Source organism: Pezoporus wallicus, unplaced genomic scaffold, assembly GCF_028554395.1.
Source record: "Pezoporus wallicus isolate ANWC-B61680 ecotype Strahan unplaced genomic scaffold, APGP_CSIRO_Pwel_v1 contig_3952, whole genome shotgun sequence".
In the NCBI taxonomy this organism is placed as follows: domain Eukaryota; kingdom Metazoa; phylum Chordata; class Aves; order Psittaciformes; family Psittacidae; genus Pezoporus; species Pezoporus wallicus.
In genome coordinates this window covers 3,913,782-3,939,895 of record NW_026635034.1, presented here as the reverse complement: position 1 = coordinate 3,939,895, position 26,114 = coordinate 3,913,782, and the positions used below count along the sequence as shown (strand labels likewise).

Here is a 26,114-nt window from a genome sequence, read left to right as displayed (position 1 = left end):
TTTTCAGATTGTTTTTTTCTGAAAAAGAGGAGAGTTTGCTTTGGTTTGGGTTTAAAACCTTGCAGGAATATTACACCAGAAGTCACCTGCTTCCAAATGGTTTTCAGTGTTATGTGATGAGGGAGCCTGACTGGCTCTGGGCTTGCATCTGATGGGCTGTTGGTTTAAGGGGTGATTGTGCTTTGCCTTTTTGCCAGCTCCTTTACACACAGACGCTCCCTTTACACTCACCTTCAGCTCTGAGGGCATTGCGCATGTCAGCTGTCATTGCCAATGGTTGCTGTGTGGCTGATATTGGAGCTGGTGCTACAGCAGAGACGCAGCAGCTCAAGTTGTGTCAGCACAGTGGGTGCTAATCCAGTCGCTCCATGCTGCTAATCAAATCACTCTGTGGAGCTTGAGGTCTGTTTGCAGCCTTGAATCGAGGCTGACTGGGGTTAGCTGAGAACTGAAAGGCAGCCTTTTGTGTTAGGGCTTCCTCTCTACCTGCTATTGCAACAGGAAAAGCCAGAGGAGCTGACGGTGTCCTTGTTGCTAGAGATATGCTTGGAAGTGGTGGATGTAAGGTATTTTCAAAGCATCAGAAGTCTGGCTTGCAGAGCCTGCTCTTCTGTTCTCTTTTCTAGGGCTTTATTACACTGAATGTCAGCTCCTGGCACAGACTGGTATTACTGGATAAGTTTTTGTAGCCCAGATTGTCCAGCCAAATGCGTCATGGCCTGCTATTTTTTACTGAGGTCCATTTAGCAGCACATAGTGCATTAGCTCCAGGTCTGCAGGGTCAGCTGGGCAATAATGCCTCCTTCACTTCTGGGATCTGCACTCCTGACTTGTGGCTGCTCCCAGGGAAAGAAAGGGATGGTAGGAAAATGCAAAGAACTGTAGAAAAATGAAGTAGTTGTCTTTTAAGGTCTTTATGAAGGTCTTCAGGTACGATCATGACTAATAACATAATATATAGTCAGGCACCAGGGGCTGCCTGGAAGCAAGTTTCCAGCATCTTAGTAAGGTACAAGGGATGAGAAACAGTGTGAAGAGAGTCTGTGAAGTCAATGACTTATACTGGTTTTGCTTGAGAAGCCTGAGCAGGGACGCAAAGAGAGGGATAACACAGTAAAAGGGAGAGCACCCTTTGCACGTCAGGTTGGTTCCATCAAAGCCAAAGGCGACATGGCAGATCTCTCATGGAAGTCTCTCCCTCTGTTTTTGTGGTGTGGACACACACAAATCGCTATCAGAACTGTCATGCAGAATTAGTAATGTTGAAATAATGATTCCAAAGTGAAGAGAAAGGTCTGAGTGAGGTGGTCTTGTCCACAGGGATACAAAGAAGGGAGTGGGAAGGACCTTGGTGCACCCACATGTTGGAGCCCAACATGTGACTCAACCAAGGACTGTGTGCACTCCACAAGTTCCCAGAGATTCAGATCAGCTTTCCGTAAAGCTCCATGATTTGGGGTCTTTTTGAAAGGGCTGTCAGAACTGCTTGGTTCTTATAATCACAGCTCTTTTGAATCTGAGTCCTTGAAGGGTGCCTTAACAGGGAACTTGGCAAAGAACCAGCATCTGGGCACAGAGCCAAGCTCATGAAGCATGTATCCAGGCCTTTTCCCAGAGGTGGCTCATGTCAGAGCTGGGAGAAAAGTCACCAGAAGTGGAAGGCTGCCTTGGAGTCCATCTAGAGAAACAGCCTGTATATGTCTCCATTTTTTGAAACGATGTGGGACTGATTCTGCCGTTGTTTCCGTGTAATTCACAGCAGTCCACAATTGAAATCAATATCCTTCATTGACTTTGATGGATTTGCACCAGGCCAGGAGGGAGACTCAGACTCTGTGCAGCTGGCCTATGCATTATCTTCTCACTGTGAGACAGGCCTGTGAGAGAATGACTTATCAGTTCTCCACTGGCAAGGCTTTTTGATCTGGTCCTATCCAATCTGCACACTTTGCTCTGATCAGGTACATTGAGTAACTCATCAACACGTCTGATTGACATCTAGGTTGCAATTGACTGCTTGACATGGAAGGCACTTTGGTAGTTACCTGTCTTAATGGCAAGATTGCCAGTGTAAATTGTAAGCTTTATTTATTTGATTTTAATTGTCACAGAGCAGGGAGGCTATGCAGGGTTTATTCATAAGAATTATTTTAGCAGTGAGTCAAGAAAGAAGTGAATGAATCATATTGACTAACTGGGAACTTTGCTACCTTTCTATGGACACTTTATGTATAAAGAAAAGAGACAATTCTTTGGCATAAATTAGCTGTTACAGCCAATGACTCAGCCGCTACTGAAAAATGTCACTGTTGTTATCATTTATAAAGTGCTGTTGATGCAAACGAGGCTTTAGAAGCTTACAAAAATCAAGGCTGTTACCACAAAGAGTCCAGTCCAGACTCACATCAGGGTACCCTTGAAAAACATCTAAAAGAAGACAGGTTTAAAACAGGGATTGAACAACAAGAGGGTCAAGAAATAGAGAAGAAATAAGATGACATGACAAAGCTAAGGGAGATGGGGAGGAGCCAGTGATGGAGAGGTGCAGGAAAGGACCTGCCTCTTGGGGAAACAGGGCCACATGTGGAGGAAAAGAAACTGATAGAAAATTGACTGCGGCCTTTTCTAAGCTGGAAAAGAAAGCTGCTGGTAAAGAAGGTGGCAAAAGTAAAAGGAGAAATTTCTATTATTTTTCTCTGTTTCCCCAGTGAGCTACGTGTTGTCTGTGAATTACCATGGCAAAGGCAGGAAACCCACTAGAAATGCAGCAACCAGACAGGTTGCTGTTCAGGAGTCTGAAAGAAAGTGGTGTGAGGAATTAATTTCAGACCTGGTGTAAATTATTCAGCTTAAGTAGGTTTGCATTTTGCTGTAACTTAAACACTGGCACTGCTCGTGGTTTATTCTGTTTGGAGTTTGATTTGTCCATTTACCTCCCACTGTAGTCCTCTGTGTCCAAACACAGTCACGTGTATCCAAGAGCATTATCAAACCATGGTTTCAAGGATGCTGGCTGTGATGGGAATCTGAAATGCAGAATTTGCAGTGTCACCGAACCCATCTCTTCTTCTTCTGACCCCAGGATTGATTCAGAAATAAGACAATAATTGGAAAATTAGATTCATGAAATGCACCCATGCAACTTCCCAATTTCTCCTCATGTGATTGAAATGTGGTTGTTATTAGAAAAAAAGGTGTTTTCATTGCACACAATCTGTTACCAGCTCTATATGCTTTAACTGGGATTTGCAGGTTGAGTAGGGATCTTTTTGCCTTGATCTTGCCAAAAGCAAGAGATTCTGCAATATGAGTGTAAAAGTTGTGTGAAGAGTCATTGAATCAGCGATATAAGCAAAAATGTTCTGGCTTTTCAAGGCTCTGTCCCAGGGGCCAGTGTAGAAATGACCCATCAGGACACAGTAGATTGATGTATAAGAAAAGCAGAATTAATCTCGTTCCCTCTTCTCTCCTTGTATCCCATGGCTGTGCTGGGTTCAGAAGGTTAGCAAACTAGAATATGCTTGTGTCAAGGAGAGTAGCAGACATGATTAGGGCATACATGGGAGTGAATATGAGGAGGAAGAAGTTGCTGTTTTTAGAGAACCACTTTTCTGACTAAGTGCACTTTAAGCACAGCTCAAATCAGCTGTCTTGCAAAAGGTTCAGAGGAGGTTAGGTAAGATCCCATTGCAGATCCAAAGCTGCAACCCTTCTTCTATGGCTCCTCCAGAGAAAAGGAGAGCTTTCTGCACTGGAGGCAATTTGTCAAGGTGACTGCAGTGTCCTAGAGTTACCCCCTTGTTAATGCTCCAGCTCACCATCACTGAACTGAAGTCATGGGGCATTCCCAGCCAGCTGCAGGTCGGGTGTTTTCTGATGTGGTTCATGTGTTATTCAGAACATCAGCGAAGACAAGAGCTTGAAACACATTCTTGTGTGCTAAGATTTGATGTACAAGACAGAAGGTGGAGGACCTGCACAACTCTCCTTCTGTGTCATGCAGCAACATAGTAATCTCAAAACAAGGACTGCAAGATGTTTCATTTAAAACTGGAATTACATCAGTGTAGTGCGCTCACATCCTTTCCTGTAGATACAGCGTTGCCTTGAATGAGTTCCCATCCTGCTGTCAAGTCTGGTTATTTTCCTGTCAGGTCTCGCTGTGGCTCCTGCATAGGTTGTTCTTTTGAATTGTCTTGTTGGCTTGTTTTTATAAGTTAATGGTACAGGGAGAGAAGGAACAAAAAAAGAGTGGTACTTATGGGAAGCCAGTTTGCATACACCTTGTCATCAGGGCTGACTGCAACGCAGCCGAGACAGATTAGCACGCCGCTGCCTGCCTAAGACAAATAAACACCAGCTGTTTATCAGACAGGGCTCAGCTTCCTCCAGGAGGAGGTAAACAGATTTATGCAGATGAACCTCCCAAGTGCCCTTGCAGCACAGCATCTTTCATGGCTACTCGGCCTTCCTTGTGAGTTACAGGCAGGATGGACAAGCCGAGATGCAAGGTTAACGTAATAACACAGCCACTCACATAGTGCCAGGGCAGTTTGTCATTGCTTTATGTTTAAAGTCCATATTTAATAGTAATGTGGAATTAATCATAGTGCTGATCTCACTGTGAATGGAAGAATTTGATGTAAACTTCAGTACTTTAGGCCTATTGCCTGAGAAAAAGCAATTTATTGTAACTCAGTTATTATTCAATTTCTGCCTAAAGTACTATGAAGCAAAACTTATGGCCATTCAAGGTTGAGAAAAAATTGGAATCGGTGAAAGTACTTTTCTGACTCTACATTAAGATTGGCCAGTTGCTGTCAAACTGCTTGACTTCATGAACCTTTTGTTTTTATAACCATCCAAGCTTACTTTAAACCCCTCAGTGCTGTGAGTCTGCTACCTCAAAAGGATCGCTCCTTCCTCAGTTTAACTCTGTCTGCCACAATATCTCCTTTAATTCTTCATATAAATTTCCCTGAATCTTTTCAGATGACCCCAAAAACTTGCTGTGAAACCTGGTCTTGAAAGCAGATGGGATGTTATTTTAATAATGGAGACATAATTGCACAGTCTGGATGCCGGCTCCCAGAAACATCTGATCAGTTTATTAAGATGTTATTGGGAGGAAGAATTTGGAGCTGCAAATTTTGGGGAACACCCTGGGGAATGCAGAAAGAGAGGTTTGCTTCAGTTCTCCTGGTGTTACACTTACTCAAATAGTAAATCATCTCGAATAGTATTGCTGGTTATTCTGAGAGAGTTTCCTTTTTATCTCGCATCAAATGGGGCAATTGGATTGCAATTGCTAAATTTCTGTTGGGATTCTGAGTTTGTTAAAGTGTTCTTGGGCTCCTTTTAATACAAGATCATTTCCCTGCAGCTTTCTTGACTGCTGCTATGCAGAAGACCAAGGATGCAAATATATGGTTTGTCAATACAGTAAATCCTAGGTACTGTAGCGCTGAGTGCTATAGAAATGCTTGCCAAGAGTTAAAAAACCCTTTTCCTCTACTCTGTGAAGTAAATTGGTGCCATTTGAGCTTTTTTTAGATTAGGACTTTCCTCACCCAAGTGCGTCACGCAGCATTTCAACACATAATATTTCAGATTTCTCAAGGTACTCCTTAAACACTCAACTAAACCAGGTGGAGAAGGCAAACTCCACATGTGATTTGTTCTCCCTGGCTGTCACTGCAGATTTAAAACCAAAGTCATTTTGGATGTGCCTACCATCCTGTGCCTTAATGTTACTAATATTATTAATATTGGTAACAGTTTTCAGTCTATTGAACAATTAATGAAAAGGTCAACAGGAATTCCCTATGGAAGCATCATTCATTACAAGGCCTGCTGGTTATCCAATCTCAAGGCATCCATCTTCCTAAGCAAGCAAAAGGGCCAGAAATGGCAGCTCCGTAAACCTGCCTGTGAGCTCCTAATTAAAAAGCTTAATTGTACGAAAGCCATTAGGATGTTAATCTTCCAATCCATTAGCTTTTTAATACATTAAGTGGTACCTGTGTTGTTGTGGGGCATATGGTCCCTTGGGTTGATATGGGTGCCTATGTGGGAGCCTGGGTGGTAGGAGTTGGTGGCAGATTGTCATCACTGTTAATGATGCTTCCCTGCAGCCAGTTTGAAACACAGTGTTCATCACCTCGACCTCCTGCGTCTGCAGTATCCCATGGGAAATGCATTTGTGCGAAGGGGTGCATACCTGTATGTGCACATGGATGAAGTGGTAGAAAAGACTCAAAAGCAGTCCAGTTTGTGAGCAAACAGAGGGAGGGCCAAGTTATAAATGCCCCAAGGTAGGAGTGGAAAGAGAGCACTGTCCCATCTAATACCTCTGCTTGAGGAGAGCTTTTGCTCACCAAGCACTGGAGAAGAGTGTGTAGTTCTCTCTGCACTGCCATGACCATCAGGCTGAAGCTAGGGGTAGTCTTTGCTACCATAGTTATCAAGGGAGGCAGTAAGCTCCAGCAAAGGGCAGTTTAGAGAGAAGTTTTGGGTACTGTGTCTCCAGAAATTGCTATGGTGGCTGTGCACATCTACTCGTTTCCACAGTTCATTCCAGGCATTAAGAAAAAGCCTCTTTGTATTGCCAGAGGATTGGTGTGAGTGTTCTGGTGCCAGAAAGGTATGTAGAGGTTTGGCAACAAGCAGCTGTGCCTTACTGTTGTCCCCATAAAAGAGAGTATGGAGACCTCCAGGCTCTCCCAGCAACCAGTGGCATTTAATCATGATGCAGCATTTGTGGATATCCTGCTAGATGCTTATGTACTAGGTGCCTAGTAGCTGTGTGGATCTAGCCCTTATGAATGACCCTGCTATCTGAGCAAACCAATCTTCATAGGCCTCTGTATCTTTGTTAAATTAGTAGCTATTGCTCTTTTTATTCTTCCTGAAACCTTGGTTGCTATTCTCTGTCAGTCCTCGCTGTCCTAAATGTCAGTGGAAAGGATCATTGAAACTAATGGGTTCACTTTGTCTGTTGTGCCAGTGACTTTATCCTGGGATGACCTTGTTTCTGGGGCAACAGTGGCGTAGGAGATGGCTGCTTGGTCAGGGTCTTGCTGTGGGGCAACACTTGGCACTCCCAACCGGCTCCTGCTCGTGCCTTAAGGTGCATGTGGGTCAGTGGTTCTCCTCCCCACGGGAATGCTTTGATTTACTGAGGTTCAGCCTCAGAAATCTGCTCGAGTTTGGGGTTAAACTGGTTGCAACTGAAATGCAAAATTCAGCAGGACCTTCGAATCTCGCCTGGCCTGGCATCGGAAGTATGTGACCTTTGCTACACCTCACAGGAGATGAATTATTTCCAGGTTAATTCCAAAGAGATTCAGGTCTTTGTAGCAGATTTTTCCCCAGAGGTTCCTCTCTCTGAGGACAAGTTTGTTGTGAGCTTGCAGAGAGAACACGATAAACCTCAAGTACTTTCCTTGCAGATGTTTCGCATGAGGCGAGCTCCATCCTAGAGATGGCTGTGTTCTGTGGGTGGGTAAGAAGATCCTTCTGGATACTCTTGCAAAGCAATTTCAGTTCCTTTGCGACTTGCTAGAAAATTGAATTCGTTGTTTTCCATTCCCTGAATTAATCCTGATTCATTCTTCCCTCAACCCTCTTCCTCCCCTCCCTCCAACAGATGTCCAGCATATTAAGAGGAGAGACATCGTTTTGAAGAGGGAGCTGGGAGAAGGTGCCTTTGGGAAGGTGTTCTTGGCCGAGTGTTACAACCTCAGCCCCACCAACGACAAAATGCTGGTGGCAGTGAAGGTAAATCCCAAGGATGAATGGCAGAGAATAGGGCAGGGGCTGGCCCGTGGAGAGAGGCTGGATGAGCCTGCGTGGGAAAGGGAAACAGGGGAGGGCTGGGGGCCAGGGGCAGAGATTTATCTGATGCCGGAAGCTGTGGTAAATCCACTCAGTCACGCACAGTTTCAGTGTTTCGTCTCAAGGTTGTCTGTTCTCAGCAATGCCAAAGCCTCTCTTCCTGCTGATGCAGTCAGGAGACAGGCAAAGAGGAGAAGCTGGTCTGGAAGCTGTAAGCTCCCATGCAGCTGCAGCAGCACAGTATGGAGTCCACATCCCCTCCGCAAGGGACTGGGGCCCTTCTCTGTCTGGATTTTATCTCTTTGTGGAACACGCAGAAACTGAAACAAAAAAAGGGCCTTGGCAAAAAAATGAGCACTGAAGAGCTAAGCACAACTAACAGATTTGCTGCAACGTGGGCAAAGCCACTCTGCTCGGCTTCACTCAGCTCCTGCTCGCCCAGCCACAGATTGCTCCTGTTTTGGTGACTTTGAGCCAACACAAGTTCAGCTTGGCTTGTGTGGTGCTGTTTGCATCCTTGTGAAGGTCCTTACGTGAGCTGTGCCCCATCATGTGGCTCTGAGTAGAGGGCATCACTCGGTGCAGAAACACCCTATCCTTTCAAGTGGCACCAGTTAGCAGATGCACATAGTTTAATCCTCGGGAGTTAATTGATGTCTCCTAACTCCTTGGAAGAAGATCTGCATTTGAACTGATGCTCTACAGGGAGAAAGGTTCCAGCACTCTCTCCAGGAAGCTGGAGGCATCCAGTTACTTGAGAGCTGTTTTAATCATTGGCAGTTTAAGCTTTTTTGTTTTTTTTAGTTCATTTGTTCCCTTATGCTCTGGCTGTAAACTGCAAGATAGCACCTTTCACCTTTGAGACTGGCTAAAGCTGAGGTAGCACAGCTACCCGTGTGATTAATTGCTTGAGTATATATCTGGTACCTGCCTACCAGTGTCAGCCATCCCTTATGCAATCCTGTTTTTTCAAGTGTCTTCTGAGTTTCATTTGCATGTAGGCAGAAACAGCATCTGAACTTGTTTCTGTTAATTGCTACTATGAGCTTACATCTCCAGAGTGCCTTTCATCCTGCAGGATCATACAGATCCCACTTTGGAGCAGAGCCTTCAAATCTTGATTCCTGCCAGCTCTGGAGAGGCAGGCAGGGAAAGAATCTTTCCCTTTACTTTAGGCCACATTCTAAGTCTTAGGGGAAGGGAAAAAAAAAAAGAAGGAAAGAAAAAAAGGAGAAAGTAAAAAAAAGGGAAAGAATAAAGGCTTTTCATACTGAGATTTGGCTGCATTTCCTGAAGATCTCATGTTCCTGACAGAGGCTGAGAGCTACCTCCCCAGTCCCTGTAGCTTAGGGCAGCAGCCGGACACGCTGGTTAGGGCAGCTGAGTCCACAGCCCAGAGCCTGCCCCTGCTCTGCTCTCAGGGGCTCCCTCCAGGGCCAAAGAAAGTGGTTGTGTTACTCGCTTGGTTAATGGACTTAGATTTTCAGTGGATCTAAAGGTTGCAGCCTTGCAGACAAGCTGAGTTTTGATGTGATGGCATAGACAAGCCTCGTGTTTTATTCAGCTTGCTTCTAAAAGCATCCTAAGAAATGCACAAAGCTTTGAGGTTATAAAGTCAAGTACTAGAAATGCTGGAGGGGCTGGTATTCAGGGCATGTCCTCCGAACACATGTTTTTCATTTCTCTATGGGATGCTTGACTGTGATGATCACTCCTTTATCTGAGAGGTCTCTAGATGTGAGTACACTCATTTTCATAGCCTCCCAGCCCGGTGCTGGGGTTGTATCGTCCCCATTTTGCTGAGGACAGATGGAGAAGCAGGGAGACTGAGATGAAAGATCCACTTGGGTGGAGGATGGAGTTACTGACCTGCCTTTCAAGCCCATCAACAGCAGGTACCAAGCTTGTGTTGAGCCCTGCTGCAGCAATAAACGCAAGGCACTTGTTCAGACCTGGCCCTGATACCCCGTGAGAGGAGATTTCCCAGGAACATTGGAACAACTGACACTTCATGACAAGGGCTGCAATCTGAAGATGCTGAGTGAGTTGCCAGATGTCACACACGAATCATGTGATGATGACACAAATACAATTCACCCCAAACCTTCCTAGGAGAGACATTCCAGTGGTTTTGCTGAGATATCCCTTCTCTTCCTTTGGTCCTGGTTTACTTTCCCTGTTCTACCACTTTCAGCTCCTCTTTCCTTCATTTCTAAATGCTTGGCTGTGCAATCTTAGTAATATGGGGCTTTTAATATCTCTTTTTTTGTTGTTGTGTTATTTACAAACTTATAGTCCTAACACCTTGTAGGAATGATTGTGTGTGAAGGAAAGGAAAACTAAACTCACTGCAGCTTGAAATATTATATTCAACTACAGAAAAAGGGGAAGAAAAGAGTGATGGGGGAGGGAACTCTTTTCCTGGGGGAAAATTAAGGTAGCACCAACATTATGAAGATAGGAAATGACTAAAAGTAATTGGGTGCCTGAGATAAGGGTGGATGCTTTGCCATCTGCACCGTGTAACTAACATCCATCTAAATATTCCTAGTCAAGCTATCCCAGAAGACATAGAATTAATATAAAATCATGCCGTGTGACTAAAAGTTTAGGTACAGAAGAAGGAGATGAGACCATGTCCTAAGCCTCACAGCAGATCTGTTCCAAGGAGAAAACCACCTACTCTGGAGGACTCATTACTTCTGTGCAGGCATCACACCCAGCAGTGCCATGGACCAGCTGGAGGTGCATTAGCAGTGTGCTGGCCCTTCCTCTATGCACTGCTTTCTGATGCTTAGCATCCCTTTTTGCATGTAAGTCAGAGCCTGCACCTCCTGGTGCCACCTCTCCCATTGACATGGGGAGAAGGGGGCAGGTATGTTTGTGTGCAGCTAAAGGGAGAGCTACCCAGTGCCCCCACCATTGAGGAGGAACCAGTGCACAACAGATTGAATCTGGGGGTAACCGGAACATGTTATCTTGAATCCTTTTTAATAGCTGGTACTAAATAGTGCTGGTATGTGAAGGATTAGCAGGATATAATTGAGACCCAGCAACTCAAAATCAGGTTTTCCTTTTCATTTCTTTTAATGTTTGCAAAGACTGTACTGATTCTCATGGCCATCCCATCTTGTCAAATGTTCTGGACTTCAAGTTTTTCACTAAGTGCCATCCCTTGGTACACTGGAATCATAGAATCACAGAATAGCTAGGGTTGGAAAGCACCTTAAGATCATCTAGTTCCAACCCCCCTGCCATGGGCAGGGACACCTCACACTAAACCATGTCACCCAAGGCTCTGTCCAACCTGGTCTTGAACACTGCCAGGGATGGAGCATTCACAACCTCCCTGGGCAACCCATTCCAGTGCCTCACCACCCTAACAGGAAAGAATTTCCTCCTTATATCCAATCTAAACTTCCCCTGTTTAAGTTTGAACCCGTTACCCCTTGTCCTATCACTTCAGTCCCTAATGAAGAATCCCTCTCTAGCATCCCTGTAACCTCCCTTCAGATACTGGAAGGCTGCTATGAGGTCTCCACGCAGCCTTCTCTTCTCCAGACTGAACAGCCCCAACTTTCTCCTCCTGTCTTCATACGGGAGGTGCTCCAGCCCCCTGATCATCCTCGTGGCCCTTCTCTGGACTTGTTCCAACAGTTCCATGTCTTTTTTATGTTGAGGACACCAGAACTGCACACAATGCTCCAGGTGAGGTCTCACAAGAGCAGAGTAGAGGGGCAGGATCACCTCCTTTGACCTGCTGGTCACACTCCTTTTGATGCAGCCCAGGATGCAGTTGGCTTTCTGGGCTGCAAGCGCACACTGAAGCTGGCTCATGTTCATTTTCTCATCCACCAACACCCCCAAGTCCCTCTCCGCAGGGCTGCTCTGAATCTCTTCTCTGCCCAACCTGTAGCTGTGCCTGGGATTGCTCCGACCCAGGTGTAGGACCTTGCACTTGGCATGGTTAAACTTCCTGAAGTTGGCATCAGCCCACCTCACAAGTGTGTCAAGGTCCCTCTGGATGGCATTCCTTCCCTCCAGGGTATCAACCGAACCACACAGCTTGGTGTCATCGGCAAACTTGCTGAGGGCGCACTCAATCCCACTGTCCATGTCAGCGACAAAGATGTTGAACAAGACCGGTCCCAACACCGATCCGTGAGGGACACCACTCATTACTGGTCTCCAGCTGGACATTGAGCCATTGACCACAACTCTTTGTGTGCGGCCATCCAGCCAGTTCTTTATCCACCGAGTGGTCCATCCATCAAATTGATGTCTCTCCAATTTAGAGACAAGGATGTCGTGTGGGACAGTGTCGAACGCTTTACACAAGTGCAGGTAGATGACATCAACTGCTCTACCCCTGTCCATCAGTTCTGTAGCCCCATCATAGAAGGCCGCCACATTGGTCAGGCAGGATTTCCCCTCAGTGAAGCCCTGCTGGCTGTCACCAAGCACCTTGTTGATTTTCATGTGCTTTAGCATGCCTTCCAGGAGAATCTGCTCCAAGATTTTGCCAGGCACAGAGGTGAGACTGACTGCTCTGTAATTCCCTGGGTCATCCATTTTCCTCTTCTTGAAAATGGGGGTTATAGTTCCCTTTTTCCAGTCGTTGGGAACTTCACCTGACTGCCATGATTTCTCAAATATGATGGCCAGCGGCTTAGCAACTCCATTTGCTAGCTCCTTCAGGACCCACGGATGGATCTCATCAGGACCCATGGACTTGTGCACATTCAGATTTTTAAGATGGTCTCGAACCAGTTCGTCTCCTACAGTGGGCCCAAGGTCTTCATTCTCACAGTCCCTGCATCTGCCTTCCAAGACTTGGGTGCTGTGGTCAGAGCATTTGCCAGTGAAGACCAAGGCAAAGAAGTCATTCAGAACCTCAGCCTTCTCCAAATCCTTCATAGCCAGTTCTCCCTAGAGCTTCCTGAGGTGGCCTACATTCTTCCTAGTCTATTTTTTATTTGCTATGTACCTGTAGAATCCCTTCCTGTTATCTTTAATACCTCTAGCTAAGTTTAATTCTAACTGGGCCTTATCTTTCCTAACCTGGTCCCTAGCCTCCTGGACAACATCCCTGTACTCTTCCCATGCCACCTGTCCTTGCTTCCACTTATTATAAGCCTCTTTTTTCAATTGAATTTTCCTCAGGAGCTCCTTACCCATCCAAGGAGGTCTCCTGGCCCTCCTGCTGCACTTCTTTCTGGTTGGGATGCAACACTCCTGAGCTTGCAGCAGGTGATCCTTGAATATCAACCAACAGTCTTGGGTTGGTATCCCATGGAACCTTCCGAAGCAGGTTCCTGAAGAGGCCAAAGTCTGCTCTCTTGAAGTCCAGGGCAGGGAGCTTGCTGCATGCTCTTCTTACTGTCCTGAGGATCTCAAATTCGAGCATCTCACGATCGCTGCATCCAAGGCTGCCCTGGAGAGTCACATTTCCAGCGAGCCCTTCCCTGTTGGTGAGCACGAGGTCAAGCATGGCACCTCTCCTTGTCGGCTCCTCTATTACTTGCAGAAGGAAGTTGTCTTCTACACAATCGAGGAACCTCCTGGATTGCTTGTGCCAGGCCGTACCGTCCTTCCAACAGATGTCAGGGTGGTTGAAGTCACCCATGAGAGCAAGGGCCTGTGAGTGTGAGGCTTTTCCTATCTGTCTGTGGAGTGCTTCATCCACAGGTTCTCCTTGATCAGGCAACACACTGCTTTCAAACTAGCTCTCCGATGCAACTGGCCAATAATGCATGGACAAGCCAGACAACACTGGGAAACCCTTCCACAACAACATCTTCATAGCAGCATTGGTCTCATCCACTCAGCCTGGAGCCTGTGAGATACCTGGCAATAGCAAAGTGGTGTGCTCAGGTGTGGAAGATGAGATATTCTCAATAAGGGCACTGATTTCAGCATCACTCTGCCAGGGGAGCTGTTATAAACAGCAGGGAATAAAACCATGATTTTAAAAATTATGAGAAAAGACTTGGCAGTGTCCTTCTTCAGAGGCAGTTTGAAAAATCCACACAATAACTGCACAGCCAGGCAAATCCATCTTCTGAATAAAGGCAGTGAAGTCAGCTCTTTCAAAATAAAAGACAGATAGCAAGGACTGGCTGGTTCAGGAATTTAATAATAATGAGATATGAAGCCATTCACTCCTAGGTCACCAGTACAAATCCTGCCCAAGCTGGGAATAATTGGAAGCTATTACCCTCTGAGGCATGTTTGCTCCTGCCTGGGAAATGAGTTGGGGAACCTGATGGGTCTGTAGCTACACGAACGAAACACTGAGATGGTGCCACCGGCACCTACCAGCAACCAACCAATGCAACTGGGCTGGTGGCAGCTCTTCCTCTCCCTGCCCTTCCTCATCAGCTCCCCTGTGATGCTGCTTCTCATTTGATCTGGTTTTACCCCTACCTGAGCCCACCCTGTGTGTATCCGTGTCCCTTTTCCAGGCGCTGAAAGATCCCACGTTGGCAGCCCGCAAGGATTTCCAGAGGGAGGCAGAGCTGCTCACCAACCTGCAGCACGAGCACATCGTCAAGTTTTATGGGGTGTGTGGTGATGGCGACCCGCTCATCATGGTCTTTGAGTACATGAAGCATGGTGACCTGAACAAGTTCCTGAGGTATGTGTGAAGGAGGGCTCAGGGGATGATGTACAGCCTCTCCGCAGTCTCACTGTGGCTTATTATAGATCTGTAGTGCACCAGTGACACATTACCTATTGGATGCTGGTGGGAATTGTTATGAGAGCCGGTTGTTCCAAGGACAGCTTGTAGGAGATGATGGTGCTTTATTTGCCCTGCCCCAACATTTCCTCTTAGGTTTCCTCTTAGGTAGTCTCAGGGATGATCCCTGTGAGCTATGGAAAACAGACTTCTGCCACCCCAGAAGGTTTGAAGCTGCATGAAGTGCGGCTGCAATCCCTGTAGAGGTAGAAGGACACAAAGCCATGGCTGTCAGCAGCTTGAAGTCCCATACATCCAGCAAAGCCATGCCCTGCTGAATCAGGAAGGCCACTAGCCATCACCCCCCATGTCACCCAACTCCTTGTTCAATAGCACAAAACCCAAAATATTCCTTTGAGAAATTTGCTGGAGTTCTTAGTCTGATTAAATGAGAACTGATCTCTAGTTCTTGTCCCTATAGTCAGAAAAGAACTGGGAAATGTTGGAGGTGGTGCTGTGGAGCCCATCTCTGGTCTTTGTTCCCTAAGCCTTATCAACAGAGATCCTGACTGAGATGCAAAATACCCTAACCTGTGGCACCACACTACTCCAGAAGCTAGACAAGGCCTGACAAAGTGCTCTAATTGCCTTCCTCGCCTCTGGAGAGATGCAAATTGCTGGAGCCCCCTTCCCCAAGTCATCATTCAACCATTTCATCAGCATGAGGCAGAGCATTTGTGTGCCCTGAATCTGCCAGCATTGGGGGACAGGGAGCACCTGTGGGAGGATGTTTGTGGTGCTGTTCTCCTGTGATACAGAAATTACACTGTGAAACCTGTGCTCAAGTGGAGTGGTACTTACCTCTTGAAATAATTAGTAGGTTTATTTCCCAGTATTTAGAAAATTGGACCCTTGATATTTTCCTGTTTTGACTGCTAAGTGTGAACGTGATTGCAGCAGGAGCAAGAAGCTCAAGCGCAGCAGGTTGAGATGTGGGGTTGGGATACACTTGGTGCTTATTTTTCCACCATCACAGCCAGTTTCTGACCAGGAGACACAGGTCCTTCCCTGAGGTTTTAATTTCTGAGCAATCACCTACACCAGAATTGCTATAGGGAAGGACCTCAAAGGTTTCTTCTTTCCTCTGCCAAGCAGTGCCAGCCTGTCTGCAGCTCCCATGGGGCTTTTGTAGGGCAGTGGCTGAGCTGGCAATATCCTTGCATTGATTTCCCTCCTCATTTTGTCATAGTAGTGGGTAGATTGAATATGATGTTTATAGCTCTTTCCCTGTCTCAGCCTCTGCATAGATGACATCCTTGGAGAGGCAGGATGAGTGAAGGCTGATGCTACACTAGCTTTGCAGAGCTCTCCAGAGCCATGTTCAAGGGGGAGCAGGCTTGGTTACTCTAGGACCCTGTCTTGTGGTACCCTGTCTTGCAGGGGGTTAGCAACCGCCCAGCAGCAGCAGCACATTGAACTGTGCCTACCAGCATGGAACCATGTGTTGGGCTGAAATGGTGTTTTAGTGAAGATTGGAGCTGCAGTGTTAAGGACAGTGCCTCAGCCTCATGGCTGGAGGAAGGCAGTCTGAAAAACAGCACAAGAGCCCATGTTCTTGAAGTACTTCCCAGGGAAGAGAAGGAAATTGACCCATCTTTTTTCCTGGCAGAACAATCAACCTTATTCTCCTTAGAGAAAGAAGACATTACAGCTGAGGCATAGCCTCCTTCACTGCTCTAGATGACCTCACAAACAGTATAGTCCATAACAGTCTCTCTTGCTGTCTCAAAGAGATGTCTTGTGCCCACTGCCAATGCCTCATGGAATTGCTTCACTCTACTGTATGCTCCTAAGGCTGAAACCATGCTGGAGCCTCAGACCCCCTCACCTCCATGTCCCAGCCCTGCTCTGGGACATGTCTGAGAAACACTCCTGCCCTGGGAGGCCAGGGCTTGCCCCAGTGTCACTGGAGAAGAAAGCTTCTTGTATTATCTTTGGCCTTTATGAAGGAAAATAGACTTTCCAGATGTGTGGTCCCTGACACTGCAGTCTCTCATCTTCCAGCTGCATGTAGCTGCCAGCTTTTCCTTCTCATGCAGCTACAGAGCAAGCAGCTACAAGCTCCCTTCCCTGCATGTAAGTGTGTGATAGCCAGTGAAATCCCTTTGTGTCCCAAAGTAAGCTGGCTTTTGGGACAATGAAGCTTAAACCCAGCAACATGGGAACTCAGAAAGCCTAAGGGGACATATGGAAAGAGAGTCTTGGCCTTTGTCATGTGAGCTACCTGCTGGTGGGAAGCTCTGGAGGATGGGGACTATAAGGGGGTCAGAGACAGTTGGTGCTGCAGGAGTGCCTGGCATTATGACATGATTCACTCAGCCCACAGCAGGAGATGGTTGCTCCCAGGCACTGGAGGCCAGAGATGCTGGGAGTCTGTATGAGACACTCAGATGGACTCTTCCAGTTTAACTGCAGAAATTGGAAAAGCAGTAAAATGGAAAAAAACTCACTTTAGTGAGTTTCCTAGAGAAAAGCACGATAAATTCCCCTAAGTGTTGTTAGACTTTTGTGTGCTTCTGAGAGAAGAGTGAATTTTACTGGTCAGTAAAATCAACTGGTGTGGCAAGAGGAAGCACTAGGATCAACACCTACCATTGCTGGTGGTGCAACAACTGATCCTGCTGTTTGCACAGGGGTAGAATGCAGTATCCTGGCTAACAGAAAAGGGACAGTGAAAATATCCTGCCATGGAGAAAAGGAGGCATTGCTCTCCAGGGAAAATGGCATTCCAAGGGCTGGTGCATGCAGGGGCTGGAAACTGCTCCCTGGCACACAGACTTGCTGCTGGGAGATCTGCAGCAACCACCTTCCCCCTGGACTCACTGTATATGCCCATCACTTCCTCCCTGTCCTTCTGTCACTGGTTTTCTGGCTTTCATTTTCTGTCCGTGACAGCAGCAAATCTGAAGTAGGGATATTTGCATTTTGCCTCTACAGACCCTACATGCGGTCTACAGCAAGTCATGGCCTTTTGCTGTTAACTCAGACAGGCAATAGATTTTGTTAGAAAAGTTTCAAATTCTGATGGGTTTGTGTCCACCCTTCCAGTGCAGCAGCCCCATATTTGAATTGTCTTGGGACAAAACAAGGGATTTCAGCAGAGGAAGCTAGAAGGGTGATTTTCTTCCCTATGTTGACAAAACCCTCCATCATTCCATAATGGAAAAGAACCCCAAGAGTTCTTTAACAGGGGATCCACACAATTTTATGGCCTCTTGGCAGAGCTGAATTAAACCCTTTTCCCCAGGAAAAGATGGGCAGACCCTTCCCATATGCCCTGTAGGTTTCTCAACACAACTAAATATATTAATGTCTCACAAATGTTTTGATACTTCTTTCTTCTGGACTAGAACCATGTGGGATGGAGAAAGGGAAGGACAAAAGTGTATTATACAGGACATACGGAGATATGTCCTATATAATAGCATGTAAAAAATCCAGTGAAACAAAAATGTTGGCTGACCATTTTTAAACATTACCTGTTCCTTTCATATGTTTTTTTTGGGGCCATTATTGTATCTGAAAAAGGTGGCAGTAAGGAGACAGTAATATATCCTTCACTTCTCACCTAGGAATGTTTACCTTTGATGACAACAGGTATCAGCTGCAGCTAAATATGGTGTAACTGCAAGGCAGGACTGGTACAAACCTGTCCAGCGCAGTTTTAGAAGCTATTGTCTGCTCTGCTTCGCTGTTTTTAGCTAACCTTCTCAGTCCTGGCTCAGCTTCACCTACTGTTGACATCTGTTGTCACCATCAAGTAATGTCCTGGGGCAAACCCATCTGTGGGCTGTGTAAGTAAGACATCAAGAAGCCATTTCACACACTCTTCTGCAGGTCCCCCTTGCCCTCAGCAGTCCTTCCAGTGTGCTGCTGCTCCCACCATCCCCACAAGCCTTTGAGGTGCCTCCAGCAGCCCCAGTCTTGCTGCCTGCAGTACTTCTCCCAGCCAGCTCATCCCATATTCACTACAGCATCTTCCACTCGTGGCTCCCAAAAAAGCACTCCTGGCTTCTCAGCACTCGTTTCTGGAGTTCGTCTTCTCTCACAGCAGTCCTTTCTAACAGGAGGGGACCTTCAGAGCCATGTTCTGAGTGGTAGGGCAGCAGGATATAGCTGCAGAAGGGGGCTTTGAAATACTATATCTGTTGAACCCAAACGCTAAAGGGATGCTAATCCCCTTTGGTGCACCCTCAAGGCCAACAGAGTAATTAGGGAACAGAGACAAAGGAGAGAACAATTTGGATCTTGTTGTGTGTTGCTCAGTCCCATGTCAAGAAGGAGGGAAAGCTCTGTGTGTGTAGTTTCAATTTGTTATCCCTCTGGGGGGTTACTGCTAATGACGGGTGAAATGCCAAGAATCGTTTCAAAGAGAACAGTGTGAAAGCCTCAGAGGAAATGCTGTACTGTATCTTAGTCACAGCAAAATCCCTAAATATGAGGGCTTTTGTTATTCCACCTTCACACAGGCTACCACAGGGTGAGCTCTACCAAGGGAAGAGACATCACAGAGGGGGCACGGCAAAGACAGGCTTGGTACACAGTGAGGAAGGGGACTGAAAATGGGACAGGACAGGAGTGAGACTGAACTCAAGTCCTGCATTTACAATGCATTTGGTTCAGCAGAATATTCCCTTTTGTTGCCCAAGATATTCTCTGCATCTGCTGACATCCAGGTCTAACCTTTGGACTTGTGCTCATGCATTCATAGTTTGCAGTGCCTGTGTTACCTATGGGATAGCTTAGGGTATAAAAGGGGATTTTCTAGGGATGAAGCTGCTGGTGTTCCTCTGAAACCTTTCCCATGATCTCTGGCTGTATTGATATGGATCAGGGGTGGTTGTTTGGTGCTGTGGTGTTTGGAGGAAATCAAGGAGGCTGTTTGGGATTAATAAAGAGATGAGGTAGCAAGAATATGATGGCTGTGGAAAAAAAAGAAAGGGTGATACCTCTACTTCTGGGAAGGTTTCTGAAGTGTAAGAATTAACTGGAGCAAACATGTAAATACTCGTTAGTTTTGTATAGATCTTGCCAGAGAAGAATGTCCATGTTGCATCAAGCCAAAAGTCCCTCTGTCCTGGCAGTCTGTCTCTATCTGTGGCCATAAGAGGTTGCTTGCAGTAAAGTAAGGGTAGAATAAAGTTGTACGGCACTCAGCAAACGTTCCTACAACCTCCTGTTCTCTTAAGCTTTTCTTTTTTCTTTCCATTGGATCTGTGTGAGCATCCTCACAGTGCTGAGTTAGGGGTGAGCCCCTACCCCAGCAGGAACAGCGACCGTGCGGGGTTCCCATCTCCTGGTCACTTTTGAGACCCAACTCAATGCTTTTTGCTTCTTCCTCCCTATAGGGCACATGGCCCAGATGCTATGATCCTCGTGGATGGGCAGCCTCGACAAGCCAAAGGGGAGCTAGGGTTATCCCAGATGCTCCACATCGCTAGCCAGATCGCCTCTGGAATGGTGTACCTTGCCTCCCAGCACTTTGTCCATAGAGACCTGGCCACGAGGAACTGCTTGGTTGGAGCCAACCTGCTGGTGAAGATTGGAGACTTTGGGATGTCAAGAGATGTCTACAGCACTGATTACTACAGGGTAAGCCAGATCCAGCAGCATTCTGATGCTCAGAGCAAAGGGAGACTAGGAAATGTTATAGTAAATAAGCTTTTGGAGCTCTTAAACTCACTTGCTTGTTACTCCCTCATTAAAACATGTGCACAAATGTCAATCAGACATGCCTGAACCACTGTCCTTACTCCTTTTCAGGCCTGGGCATGCTTGTAGTTCAGAAATCCATGCAGATGCCTACACACAGAGCTCTCTGTGATACCCAGCACACAATCACATGCTTTGGTATGGCTTTAAAGTCATCCCATTCTTACTTCCTTCCTATTTTTCTCCTTCTTTTTAAAGGCATTGATAAATTAAAAGTAATCCAAAGAGATTACAAAGACTACAGGCTATGACCTCAAGAGTTAGATTAAAGAAACTTAATACAGCGACCTAGAGAGAAGGCAACTAAAAGACTGACTGATAAGCGCATAAAATATGGAAGAGGAAAAAACAGGCAATTTAGGTTCAACCTCAAAACACTTTTTTCCATCAGGGTCATCCTTTAGACAATGGAATAATTTGCCAGAGGTAGGTTGCCGAATGCCTGCCATTAAAGAAGTTCAGGAAGCGGCTAGATAAAAATGCCTGTGTTTAGTGCAGAGGTTAATCCTGCACTTGTCTCTGGGGATGGAGTCAGAAATGCCTTTCCAGCCTTTTCTTCTGTGATTCGTGCTCATAATGTCCCCCTGTCTTGCACACTCCCTTTGTACCTGTCTGCACTGCCCTGTCTGTCTGGATGGCAGCCTCCCTGGGGTGACAGCATGTTTCTCACTATTCCTCAGCTACAGGAGAGGCTGTGATGTGCAAAGCGTTTGAAGCACACTGGAGTAGACACTTGTTGCTGGGCCATCCACCAGCAGGGAAGGGCTTTTCAGGCTAAAGGAGCAGTGGTTTCTATCCTGATGTTTGTACTAAAGCTAGTTTATTTCTGGTTACAACATGGATGTTTGGCTTTGAGGGTGACTTTTATCATCTACCTGGGAAAAGGTTCACCTATGGTCTTGATCTGGTTCAGAAGTTTTTTCTTTAAGTGATAGGCAGTTGCCAAGTGGAGTTACTGTGTTGGGGAAGAGGAAAAAATGCAATCAGATTTCTGCTGAGACATATCACCTCTCCCAGCCCAGGATGTTGGCTTATCACTAAGTTTAACTACCAGTGAGGGAACCAGTGTTCACTGTGCAGCACAGAAGTCCATGTTAGGTCCATGTTGGGAAGAGGTCTCGGTGCAATTACTGGGCAGTGATGAGGGAAGAGATGTGGCTATGGTCCCATCACTGCCGAAACTTCAGGAAAGAGTGAATGGAAAGAAAGAGCCCAAGGGAGGATGAGAAGCAGCCCACGCGATTACCCATATTCTTGACTACTTCTTTGCACTCAGCCATGTTAGACCTACCCCTACCACAACCACTGTCACACCGCTTGAGATGATCCCAGCTGAGCTTGTGTGCCTGCAGCACCAAGCACTCTCTGTGAAATGGGAGAATTTGCTGCTATTGACAAATGAAGGCTGGGAGGGCCCCCCAAAAGCAAGAATTGTGATGGTCTCTGCAGGCCAGTTTGTTGTTGTGGGTTTTTTTTGTCTTCTCTGTGGTGGTGGTGTCCTGTAGACCTCATCCTGTCTGTGCAAACGCTTTGCTGAGGACTGCTCTGTGCTACCTTGTGCAGTGTCTTAAGATGTTTTGGTGGACTTTTTTCTGCTAACACAAATTGCAGTGTGTGAAAAGTAGTATCTAGTTATCACCTGTTTACCAGCGCAGGAGCTGAGCTTCAGACTAACAGAGCCTTTTGTTCTTAGTTGATTTTCTCTGTTTTCACTGACTTTTGGTACTTTAAAACTCCTGATCAGCAAGTCCATGCTCTGCATGCATGGAGACCTTTTCTCTGTTACAGCTCGAAGAAGGGTCCTAGCACAATCAGGACTGCATTGCACATATTTGCATTGGTGGCGTGAGGGGCAAAGGGTTTATGTGATTTGCCCATCCAGTCAAAGCAGGATTTGGTGGCAGAGCTGGGAAACCCGTCCATATTCCCCTCAGCAGAAGTCCAGGGACCATGAAGGACCTGGACCTTCATCCCTCCTCCAGCCACAGCCCAACCACACTCCTCCCAGCATACGTAAAGAACCAAGATAGGTTCATTTCTCAGTCTCCTTCTCTAATCACTGCCTTGTGGGATGTGTTTAGCAGGAGCTCATCTCACTATTCACCCTTCGCTTGCACGCAGTTATGTGGCAGACTGTCCTTCCCCATCCACCACTATCTCGTACCTCTCCTCTACCTTGCCTTTGCACAGCACCACATGTTCATTCTTGCAAGAACTGGCAAGAACTTCACTGTCTCTGGATTGGGAAATCTATTTGGTTCTATATCATAACCTGCACTTACAAGTTCCCTGCAAACAAGAGTAGTCAACATTTTGAACAGAAACATACTTGTGACTATAATGAAGCCACATGGGGCTCATGTGGATTGGTTGCGTTAGACTTAACTCTGGTACAAAGCAGCAGTCACTTTCTTCTCCAAACAAAGCAGTACGGCTTCACAACAGTTGTGCATTTGTGCTCTGTTTCTGTACTGTAATTTGTCATTTTCTGGGAACACAAGGAAGGATTCTACCTCAAAGCTGACACAAAGTGACAGGTCTGGAGCAGGCTCGCATCAGTCTGCTGGATCCCCATGTTTGCTCGTGCCCAGGTCCCATGAGCACAGATAACTGGGCATGTGGATATGTGAGTGTGTTCCAGGCTGAAGATTAGCTCACAGCCATTTCCTTTCTTTCCCATTTTTAATCTTCTAAAACAAAGCAAGAACACCATCTGGCTCCTGCATTTGTGGGATGCAAAAGTGCTTTAATAAAGGTGAACTGCTTAATTTCCTGTTATGCATTTGGATACAGAAAGCAAACATCAGTGCAACAAAAGCAGCAGAGAGGCTTGTTTCTCCTCTCCACAAGGCTTTCCATGTTCTGCCTGAAGACAGATGCGTCCTTTTCCTTGTGCATCGCAGAAGGATCCCATCAGCTATTGCCTTCAAACCTTCTTTTAACAAGACAGGATGGAGAGATGGTTGTGGAGGTGTAGGTGGTGGGGAGAGGTGAAACAGCATCTGATTACAAAGTGGAGAAATGTGGAAGGACTGGGGAGATGGGGAGAAGTAACCCATCTTCTGTGTGAAGTGTAAAGGCAGGGATGCTGAAGAAGCTTTTCTGTGATGTGTTGTGTAACGTGCTGTGCAATCTTTGGTGTGGGTCTCTGTGGGAAGGCGGGATGGAATATATCCATATCGGAGAGAAAAGATTTGGGCGGATTTCATTTTCCTTGTTGTTTTCTTTAAAAAGAACCTGTGTGAGTAGGGGATTTTTTTTAGGTCTGACTCAGTGACAGCAGGTGGTGGGATGCTGCAGGTCGGGGTCACTGCGCCTCAGCCACGTGTGGCATGGAGACTGCAGCAAGTCAGGCTCATGGTACCTGCACAGTGCTCTCCATTGAGCTGGAGGCTGTCACAGTGGCTGGAGGGGTTGTCCAGTGCTGGGGGTATCACCAACACTGGTCTTACCACCTTCAACTGCTCTTCCACCCAGCAGAATGCGGTTTGGTTGCTACAGAGCCCTTCTGTGGCTCTGGATTCACCTGAGCTCCAGTAAAATCCAGATCATTTTCCTTTTGTCTGCCAGAACATGTATTTCAACTCCAAAACAAAATCATGTGGCAGCTGCCCAAGGAAAGGATGATATTTCTTCATCTTTAGAATAGAACACTGTATTAAATCATAGTCAACAGCCCTTAATAACTTCCAAGATAATGTCCTGACATGGGAGGGACATCAGCAGTGAAAACACATGTTGAGTGGAGGAAGGATTTATGTACGCATTAAACCTCATTAAGACATCCCTCTGTCCAGATCTCCTATGTCCTACCCTTCTGGCATCGTGCCCCAGTCCTGGGCTGGGCTCGAAACCTCTTGGGGATTTAGCTCCATCCTTTCCCAGAGTTCTGACCTGCGTGTTCTCCTGGTCACAGTTCATCAAGCAGAGGACACCTGCTTGGCAAAAAAAGAAGAGGCACGCAGGGTCTGCAAAGGGTTCTAAAAATATTTTTCTATTTCCATCAGCACAGAGCTAAACATAATAACAAAAATGTTCCCTGTTTCTCTGTCCTCACTATTATGGAGCATTGTTTGGATTTGGGAGAGACAAGGTTTGCAGGAGGAAGTAATATCTTTTAATAGAACATGTGATATTGTTGGGGGGGGGAGAATGAATTTTAGGCTCACAAGCCCTCTCTCAGCTCTTCTTTTGTTGTTTGTTTTTCCCAGTAGTATCAGTTGGTTTAATAAAAGATAAATATCTCTTCCTATGAACCTTGGCTCTCACATCCTTAGACCATCAGAACCAAAACAACATTTCTGCTATGACTTTGGCCTCAGGTCAGTGTTCTTTAAAAAGCCTAGGACCCTTCTTCCTCTGAAGCATGAGGGCTCACTGTGTAAACATTTTCTTTCTTCTTTATCTATAAAATGGCCAGCAAAACCCCCAGGTTGTTTATAATTTTTGGTACCCATTGTCAGGTTGCTTTCTGATGCCCATCTTTCTTCTAGTCCATCTCTTACTTTAGTTCTTCTCCAGAGTTCAAGATTGTTTTCTTTCTCCTGGCTTCAGTCAGTTATTTATCCAGTGAAGTTTCCATGCAAGTAACAGATCGCTGTGGTTTAGCAGCTGCCTGGGTCGTGCTCCTTTGGACGCTCATTCAGCATGGTAGATATGACTAATAGACAAGCCTTACATTGAAAGCAGATTTAGTCTGACCCACAGTCTCCTAGAGAAAAGGTCCCTAAATGATCACAGCATCGTTGAATGGTGCTCTGTTCCCACCAGCTTTGATCTCTCTGCAGAGATTTAGCTCTTCTCTCCCACCAGCTTTGTTTGTGCACCCTTGCCAAGGCCCCTTAATGCCCATGTGTATCCTTCAACTTGCAACACTCACTTCAGTGTTTTGATGCTCTCTTTGTTGCTGTGCTGTCCATCTCATGCAGCATGTTTACAGTATGGGAGATGGATCCTAGCGCAGGGCAGCTGCTGCCCAGCGCTGTTAACACCAGGAAGAAGCACTGTGATGAGAGTGCTAGGGCTCTGCACCATCCCCTATGAAGGGGAATGCCAACAGGAATGTCTACCTGGGATGTGGTACCAACTCACTTTGCAGGGAGAAAACCACGCTGGTTTTACAATAGAGCTGATGTATGCTGGCTGAAGTAGCCAGCTCCACCCAGAGATCCAGGCTCCATGCACCCAGACAGTGTGTTCAGGCTCTGCTTTAGTGCTGATGGGTAGAGGAAGGCAAACTCATTCCCTGCCTATGCTGACTGTTGTGTGGGATGTTGTGTACATGGTACAATGTGTGTGCTACATTCAGCTTCCAACATCAGTACCGTTCCCATCACCTAAGAGCCATGCAGATGCTAAGCAGCTGAGCATCACCTTTTGTCTCTTCTACCCCTTCTCTGAGGTGAAATGTATGACGTGCTACCCTCTTTTCAGCTTGGTGCTGGGAAGGTGTCATATCTGTAAATGTATGTGCAACTGAGGAAAGGACTTGGAAGTAAAAAGTAATTTCATTTTCTCCTGTACTAAGTAGCAACCTGGAAAACATGTCTTGCTTTGTGATACCTGCATAAGTAAGGACAAAAAAGTGTCATCGTGACCTGGAGACCTCTAGTACTGATAGAGATGGGCTAGGCAGGCAGAGCCGTAGTCTTGCTATGTGCAGGAGCTCACATCTGTGGTTGAAATCATCAGTTCACCCGATGTCTCCCATCACCTCAACCCCTGATTTGTTATTTCTTTCCTTGTTTTCATTGCCATCATTCCTCTGAGATGACATCTCTATGCACCATGAGGTGTAGAAGGCTCATACCATGGTGGCTCTTGACTT

At 46.3% G+C, this 26,114-nt stretch overlaps 1 protein-coding gene across 4 annotated transcripts in view; it reads left to right on the top strand.

Moving 5' to 3' along the window:
- Nucleotides 1-26,114, top strand: part of NTRK3 (neurotrophic receptor tyrosine kinase 3) — a 207,527-nt gene that overhangs the window by 156,467 nt on the left and 24,946 nt on the right. For all 4 annotated transcript variants that reach the window (XM_057422390.1, XM_057422555.1, XM_057422309.1 and 1 more), the window contains exons 14-16: nt 7,649-7,779; nt 14,301-14,473; nt 19,924-20,167. In XM_057422390.1, the coding sequence (XP_057278373.1) occupies nt 7,649-7,779; nt 14,301-14,473; nt 19,924-20,167 (548 nt within the window). The remainder of the gene's footprint in view (nt 1-7,648; nt 7,780-14,300; nt 14,474-19,923; nt 20,168-26,114) is intronic.